The 8,831-nt window shown below is 40.6% G+C and overlaps 1 protein-coding gene across 4 annotated transcripts in view; it reads left to right on the top strand.

Moving 5' to 3' along the window:
* Positions 1–3,653: 3,653 nt before the first annotated feature.
* The window catches only part of Fancl (FA complementation group L), a 68,479-nt gene continuing 63,301 nt past the window's right edge, over positions 3,654–8,831 (top strand). For 2 of the 4 annotated variants that reach the window (XM_031342092.1, XM_031342090.1), the window contains exons 1-2: positions 3,786–3,886; positions 7,039–7,560. Coding sequence is in view for 1 of the 4 variants with exons in the window: in XM_031342089.1 (XP_031197949.1) it covers positions 3,791–3,886 (96 nt within the window). In the remaining 3 variants the exon portion in view is untranslated. Of the gene's footprint in view, positions 3,887–7,038; positions 7,561–8,831 lie in introns of all 4 variants that reach the window. The other 2 variants (XM_031342091.1, XM_031342089.1) reach the window with 2 other exon arrangements.

Genomic DNA, 8,831 nt, shown 5'->3' with positions numbered 1-8,831 from the left:
TCTTCTCAACAGACTTGAAGAATCCCTCTAGTTTATCTCACTAAAGTCACTGCAGGTGTCCTGTCTTCTTCCACTGATGGCAATTGAAAACCAGCACTCCTGGGACAAAGTCAATGTTAATGTCATGTACTGGGGGTATCAGGTGATGATTGGAGGATTTTAAGACTGGTGATTCTTTACATTCTTTGAAAAGGCTCTACTAAGCTGTTGAAGGATGGGCCCTTGTAAGCCATTTAGGGTTAGCTAGTGAGCTGCAGGCCTCCTTGAGAGGGCTGCTGAGCATGGCCCGGGACATTTTCTGTGGGCATCTCAGAATTAGAGGAGCTGCTGGGGAACAAATTCTAACTGAATTTGCCACCTGATAGGTCCTTCTCCTCTATGACAAAGACCTTCAGTAAGTAACCAATGAGGCACTAGAAAATATAGTAAGTGATTAAGGATAACAAGAAGTAAGATGATGTACACACCACACACACACACACACACACACACACACAAACAAACACAGAGAGAGACAGAGAGACAGAATGGGGCAGGGGTAAGAATGAGAGAATGAGAATGGGGTCCTTCCTAATCAAATCACAAATATACAATTGTAGCTCAAATTTTCATTCATCAGAATGCTTTTTGTAAGTTTTCTAAGTTACAACATTCAGTATTCCAGAACTACAACGTTTGAATAATAAAGCTTGGAATTTGGGATGGATATTTGTGTAGCTTGTAAGAGATAACCCCAAAGTTAAAGCATACTTAAGGGGATAGAATTAGTTCCTTTGCTTTCTTATGTTAAAATATCCTGAATATTCTCAGCAGTTTTGCTTTTGTTTTTGTTTTTTCGAGATAGGGTTTCTCTGTGTAGCCCTGGCTGTCCTGGAACTCACTCTGTAAACCAGGCTGGCTTCGAACTCAGAAGTCTGCCTGCGTCTGCCTCCCAAAGTGCTGGGATTAAAGGCGTGCGCCACCACTGCCCAGCTTTCTCAGCGGTTCTTATTGTGCTTCTTGTAAACAATAGCTTACCACAATGAACTGATGGTGGCATAAATTCTCAGTCTAGAACACCTCAGCACAGTGGTTGGACTATTGAATTAGTAAGTCTTTATGCAATATTCTTGTTTTGTTTTATTTGATAGCAGATAGATTTTTTAGCTTACTGGATTTATTTTTGGGAAATGCTCATTAAGACATTCATCCACCATGAAAAGAAACAAGACTATTTCTCTCAATAATGAGATAGTGTTCATTAATATATATTTTTGGAAATTCCTATTTATTTAATAATGAGAGTTCAGAGGCAAGGAGTCAATGACAACAGTAAGTATTACATAGATTATAGGGAAAAGATTAGTTTCTCGAGGGAAACCCTCCACTGGATATCATGGATATCAAAGTTAGAACTTAAGTCTTGATTCTAGGCTTCCTCTACTTGGAAACAGCAAGAAATAAATCTCTTTTGTCTCAGAAGCTACTGAAATTATGGTACTTTTGTGATAGCAGCCTGAGTAGGATAAGACATTTCACAAATAGTTAATACTGAACCAGGGAATATATTAAGTGGGCCAGCATACCAATAATTTCAGAAGACAAGAAAAATTCCCATAAAGAGCATCTGAGAAAGATGTTCAAGGAAGGTTAAAGTTTCCACATGAAAAGTATGATGTAAAATATTGAAGTACTGAAAATGACAGGTCTTAACAAAAAAGGCATTTAGTACTTGATGAGATTACACATCTTCTTAATCTTGTATGGTCCCACTCTTGAACACCCTTAAATATATCCTCATCACATAGTGTATAATGTAAACATTTTTGGTTGTGAGCCTAGCCTTTAACGGCTGAGCCATCTCTGCAGCCCTAATGTAAACATTTTTAATAACTTAGTTGCATGACTGAGCAGATGGTACTTCAGCATACATAGGAAAGAGTTGTTAAACACACCAGAGGGACCCTATTACCAGAATTTGGGAATCTTTAGGTTAGAGTTAGGGGTGTGTGAGAAATGTAGAAATAGCTTTATTTCTCATCTTTTGTCTGGAATTCATATAACAAACAAATTAGAGGCAGAACAGTGGCAGACACTGAAGTTGCCTATGTGAGAAACTGGAATTCCATTGCAGCTTTAGCAAGTGTTATCATGATGGCCCTGTGGGAGGAGGGGAGCTGGTGGCCAACCAAAGCTGGCAGTTCAAGTAGCCACTAAGCTGAGTTAGGGGCAGCAGCGTGATGAGGCAGTGGACAAAGAGACTCATTCTGTCCAGAGTTAATTTGGTAGACAAGTGCCTGACACCAGTGTTTAAGAGACAGACTGGATCGTGTTAGAAAAGTGCTAATAAGAAATTGTCTTGAGTTCCCTTGGATTGATTTGCATGAACCCCTTCATCATTTACGTGGAAGGCAATACCATTTCCAGTACTCTACTGGGATGCTGTGTATGAATGTCTGGTGAGCCATTCAAGCACTTAAGGACATTTCAGCCACTTTCAGAAGTTGCTCCAGCATTTGGTCTGTCTCACTGTGTATCTTGCCAGTTCAGATTAGCTATTTACAATTGCCAGGTCTATGGGACTGCTACCTACACATGTCTCAGATTTGATGGCCTTTATTGAGCTCTCTGAGAGCTCAATGGTGGAGGATTACTTTTGTGAATCTAAAGTTGTGTAAGTTTTTTAGTGCTGATACTACTGCAATCTGAGTCACATTTTGAGAAAGTCTTATCACAGTGGTTGTCAACCTGTTGGTTGTGACCTCTTTGGCAAACCTCTCCAAAATCATTTCAGTTGTGATTCATAACAGTAGCAAAATTACAGTTACAAAGAAGCAACAAAATAATTTTATGGTTGGGTGTCACCACAACATGAGGAACCTGCAGTAAAGGGTGGTAGCATTAAGAAGGTGGAGAACCACTGTCTTAGTGTAACCTAATGTAACAAGTACAGTATTCTTGTGTTCTATAAACATCCAGAATATTGTGACAAATTCTGCCAAGATATTAATCTTTTAAAATCCAATCTTCAATGAGGGTAATAACAGGAAGGAAGAATATCTTATCCATCTTTGCACAATCTTACTTACTTACATATTACAGTGATCTTAAAAATAGTAGAATCAAAAGTGACTTATTGTGATACCAAATTATCACAAGGTAACAAGTTTTTTAAATCTATATTTAGTAAAGAGTGCATGAGTAACCATCCCTAAGTTAGCAAAATGTATAGGAAAGTTTGTCAGAAAAAAGTTTGTACTACCTCAAGAATATATTGAATCTCTCTCAATTTACATGGGCTTCTTTCAAATATATCTAATTAAACATGGTACAACACTGAATCAGCATACAATATACATGATGTATTGACTGTACAATTTATTTACATATGCAGTTGGTTGATGGGTATACTGGGAGTACACAGGAGACCTAGTCCAGAGCAAACACAAGAACAGGAGAGGTGATGGTGCTGGTTCTGGGTAAAGACAGTATGCTATGGGCACACTGTAAAAACTCTGGCCGAGTAAGAAAGTCAGCTCTGGAGTTGCATCGGTCTTCAATAAAACCAACAAGAGGATTTTGTTGGTTTTATTTTTTGACAATCAAGGTCAGAATAATCCTGATCAGTCAGACCTGTGGACTTGAGAGTGATCTTCCTTTCTGCTGCTAAGGAGACCAGTTGGCTCAGTTAATTGTACAGGTCAGGGCTGCGGTATCCACCAGGGCTTGGATCTCCAGACTTCCCGCCTAAGCGGGTTTCCGCCCTGTCCCTCCGCAGAGTGCGCATGTGCGGCGGCCATTCCTGGGCGACATGGCCGACACAGAAGCAGACCTGTTGCGCCATTTCCCGCTGCTGCTTCCTCAGAACCGGGAGAAAACTGTGTATGAGGGATTCATTTCAGCTCAGGTACCCTGCGGGGTCATTTTGTCGCGCGAGAGCCTGTCACTCGCGGCACAGCCTGACCGCGACGTCTCTAGCTGGCTGGCTCGGCGAGCGTAGCAGAGACCGGTGAAGCAGCGCCGAAGCTCTGCGCACGCGCGCTCGCTAGGCGGAGACGCCGCGGGACACAGGGAGGGCGGGATGGCTCGCCTGCTCCTGGCTGGTGCTGGAAGAGGGAGGCGCAGTTCTGTAGGTCTTAACCAGAGTTCACCTAGGCGATGTGTTACTACACTCACGATTTTGATTTATACAGCACTCAGGGTCCACTGTTAAGCCGAACTTAAACAAACAGAAAAATCCAAAACTCATCATTTTATAGTTGAAATCAAGTCCTGGGAAATTTAGAGAGACTAAGTAACTGTGATGGTGTCAGTTACCTCTGAAACTCTGGCTGTTTAAAAAGAAAATCTCACCCCAGCCCCACTCCCTATGGTACAACAAATTACCTTAATTTAAGATCCTGACTATGGACTTTTCCTCTGAATATTAAACTCAGCTGCGTGTAACTTGCCCTTTAGTGACAGGAGTCATTAATTTCCACGTGTGTTGAAGCAACAATCTCTAGAATACTGAGCAGATATCAAGTTTTCTAAAAAGTAAAACTTGTCTCTAAGCATTACTGGGAATTAAGAAAATGCTGTGTGATGAATATACACACAGGAAGCATGGGCTTCCTTAGAGGTTTTCAAACCATGTGAACCTTCAAAGAATGCCTAAAATTTATTATCATAGACGGAAACGAGTTAGCCACCTCTTGCACAACTGTTGAAATATCCAGTTGAAATGTTTTTCACTTTTACAGAAACATTCAGAAAAGTTCAAGTGTGTGTGTGTGTGTGTGTGTGTGTGTGTGTGTATTTGTGTGCATGCACGTGCATATCTGTTCTGGGGATTGAACCTGCAGCCACTCACATGCCAGGCAAGTGTTGCACAGGATGGGCAGAAGCAAGTGTTTTACATCACTTGTCTGTATCTCCAATAGCCCCTTAGAAAACAATTATAGCCATTGGATTAGACTAGAAACAGATTAGCTTTTGATGTAGGTAATTTCTAATTTTTTATTCCTTAAGCATCTCCTTTAAGTCTTAAGCACTGTCTAAAAGCTATCCAGCACAACTGATTTGATCCTAAGTATGATTGTGGTTGGTCCTGTGCACACACTTTCCTGACCCCTTGAGATTAAATCATAGATACATTTCTTGCTGCTTGATCTGTAAATAATTTAGCACTCATTTCATAAAACAAGGGTCCACTCAAACCTCACCTCAGTACAGTTACTACAACTGCTATCTGATGCAAATTTGCACAGAGTATTTAATTATCTTATTTCTCATTTTGGAGCAGTTCTTAGTCTGTGTTTTTATTAACTTGAATTTTATTTTTAAGAGTTAAGCTTAAGCTGGGCAGTGGTGACGCACGCCTTTAATCCCAGCATTTGGGAGGCAGAGGCAGGCGGATAGTTCGAGGCCAGCCTGGTCTACAGAGTGAGTTCCAGGATAGCCAGGGCTACACAGAGAAACCCTGTCTCGAAAAAAAAAAAAAAAGAGTTAAGCTTATTAGGTTTGATATTTTCTCACCATTGAATTCTGGTAAAGTATTTGGTCAGAGGCATCCTAGAAACTGTGCTGTGTTCCCTTCAAGGCACAAAAAGTCAACTACTCCTTGTGTGGATATTAAAATGCCAGTCACCAAGTTAGTGTGACTTCTGCCAGATCTTCTTTTGAAATTAACAAGTACTTTTCAGTGAGATTCTTTGGGCCATTACACATTCACCTATACACTGCATCTTTTATTTATTTATTTATTTATTTATTTATTTTAGTTCCTTTTTCCCATTAATTTATTTATTTATTCACTTTACATCCTGATCACTCTCCCCATTTCCCCCTCACATAGGCCCTCCTCTAACGACCCCTCCACTTCTCTGAGGAGGGGAGCTGCCCCCCACCCCCCAGGAACCAGCCCACCAGGCACCTGAAGCCATTGCAGGATTAGATACATCTTCTCCCACTGAGGTCAGACAAAGCAGCTCAGTTAGGGGAATAGGAGGCAACAGAGTCAGGGGCAGGACTCATTGTAGTTGTTGAGAGACCCATGTGAAGACCAAGCTGCACTTTTGTTACATATGTGTGTATGGAGGCCCAGATCCAGCCCATGTATGCTCTTTGGTTGGTGCTTCAGTCTCTCGGAGCCCCCCCAAGGGTGCAGGTTAGTTGAGCCTTTTGGTCTTCTTGTGGAGTTCTGAGTCCCTGTCCCCTCCAAGTTCCTCAATCCTTCCCCCAACTCTTTCACAAGACCCCCAAGTTCCATCTGATGTTTGGCTGTGGGTCACTGCATTGGTTTTGTATACTGCAGCTTTTAAATACTAGATTCTTGGCTTAAATAGCTAAATAATAGTGATTGGTGCCAAATCTCTCAAGCCTTTTCTAACACTATCATGCCTTTCTATGAATTGGCGCTTTGTTATAAGGAATAACTTTCTCATCTTACTTCTTTGTGATGTGTGATTGTGAGTGTTGCTTCCTTTATTTTGTTTGCACTGTCCCAAATCAGCCAGTGACCGCACACTTTCTGTTTCTATGCTTCTAAGGTGTTACATTTAGTATTGCATTTCCCTCATCTTGCTGTTTTAAAAGGATCCCGTAGATACTTCTGTATAGTGTCTCATTACTGGTTTTGGAGCTTATATAATGTCTATGTGTAGTTCCTTATTCAAAATGTTCTGTTTTTAATCTTTGTTAGAATTTATGGTTTTGTTGCACCACATTTAGCATTGTTTATAAATATCACCTTTGATACCTAGACAATCAGTTTTTATGTGAATGAATCATTTGTAAATAGAGGAAAAGTGTGTTTTCTATTATTAGGCCCTTTTGTCTTGAGTGAGCTTTGGTAGTTTGTGTCAAAGAGTTAATTTCATCTAGGTTTCTGAATATATTGATTTACAAAGTTATTTATGATATCCCCCTTTTCTGTTCTCTCTCTCTCTCTCTCTCTCTCTCTTTCTCTCTCATGTGGTGTGTGTGTGTGTGTGTGTGTGTGTGTGTGTGTGTGTGTGTAGGAGTCCAGAGGTTTACATTGGATGCATGCCTCAATAACTTTTCACATTACTTGTTAAGGTAGGCTGTGTTGCTGAACACAGACTTGCCAATTCTACGTGGTCTCGTCAGCCATCTTGTCCCTGAACACGGACTTGCCAATTCTACGCGGTCTCGTCAGCCATCTTGTCCCTGAACACGGACTTGCCAATTCTACGTGGTCTCGTCAGCCATCTTGTCCCTGAACACGGACTTGCCAATTCTACGTGGTCTCGTCAGCCATCTTGTCCCTGAACATGGACTTGCCAATTCTACGTGGTCTCGTCAGCCATCTTGTCCCTGAGATGCTTTGTCTTTGCCTGCCCAGAATGAAGCTTTTATTTAGGGTCTCTGATCCCACCTTCAGTCCTTAGGTTTGCAGGGCGAGTGCTTTGTCTACGGAGTTATCTCCCCAGCCCCTGTTGGCCTTGCAGTTAATGCCCTTTGGGTCTGTGATGATGCTTCTTGTACTGGTCACCTCTTGCTACTTCACTTTTGTAAGCCTTAAAACAACAAAGTAATTACCTGTTTCCCCAAGTCAGGAATTTGAAAGCGTCTGAGTTGGTGAGTCCTGATCAGGGTCTCTCATGAACTTCCAGTTAAGACTCTTGCAAGGACTTTGACTATCTAAAAGTTAAATAGTGATAGAGTCTTTGCTTTCAAGGTTCGCTACACAGATACTGTCCAGAGGCCTCAGCTCCTGATCTCATAACGTGCATGATTACCTTTATAAGATGGCAGCTAGTTTCCCTTGGATTCTATAATACATGCTGCTTTTATATTTGTGTCTCTTGATTTATCTCCCCATTATGGGCTGTAGTTTTCTTCTTCTTTGAATGTCAAATCCACATTGTTAGGATACCCACTGTGAATGTTTTTTGTTGTAAGTGGTAGGTAAATTACTTGAGGAGAGTTCAACTGCTTTAAGGCTTCCTTTTATTTTTGTTAAACATGAGCAGAGCTGTACTCATGATACAATACTTTTCTGGGTGCTGTATTTAATGGTTTTTATACTACAAGGAGTTCTACTTTGGCTGGTAGGACTACACCAGGATTGAGTGAGCTGAACGACTTCTTTGTAGATTAAACCTAGGAGTCAGTTCTGTGGTAGAATGCATTCTACTGTGTGTAAGGCCATGGATTCATTCCTCAGCTTCCTCCTTCCAAAGCAATACTGCTTTGCATAATCTGTCTCCTAGCTTTTGATACTTTCCTTAAAAACTCATTTATTTTTCGTTATTTAAAAAGCATTACATTATCTTATGTGTGTATGTGCATGCGAGTGTGTGCGGGTACATGCAACCACAGTGTGTTCTCTGGACCCCAGAGGGTAAGAGGAAGATGGGTCACCATGAGCCAGAGATTGAACTCACTAAGGCTTGATGGCAAGTCCCTTCAGCCACTGAATCATCTCTCTCGCCGCTTTTCCTTATTTTTAAATCCTGATTTTTTTTTAGACTGGATTATCATGAGTACATTTTCTCATGTCCATTTTAGTGTAAGAACTTCCAGAACAGTGAACTTAGGCTATGATTGTAAGTATCCTTTTCTACTATCTCCTTCTTTCAGGGTCTCCTATTGTAAGTGTATTGAACTTTCTCTGGCACTTTCTATTTTAACCATATTTTTTCATGGTCATTTGGCATTTTTCTTGCTATTACTCCACAGTTATGAAATTTTGTTTAACTACATTCTTCCTTGTCATGCTTAAACTTACTCTTTTGTCTTAATGTCATTTTTATTTGCTTAATTTTCTTTCTGAGTTTAGTCAATATGGTTTTTTAGTTTCTGGTCTTGGTTTATAGATATTTCAGTCTTTTTTTTTTTTTAGATAT

This window comes from Mastomys coucha, unplaced genomic scaffold, assembly GCF_008632895.1.
Source record: "Mastomys coucha isolate ucsf_1 unplaced genomic scaffold, UCSF_Mcou_1 pScaffold22, whole genome shotgun sequence".
In the NCBI taxonomy this organism is placed as follows: domain Eukaryota; kingdom Metazoa; phylum Chordata; class Mammalia; order Rodentia; family Muridae; genus Mastomys; species Mastomys coucha.
This window is presented reverse-complemented; position numbering and strand designations above follow the sequence as displayed.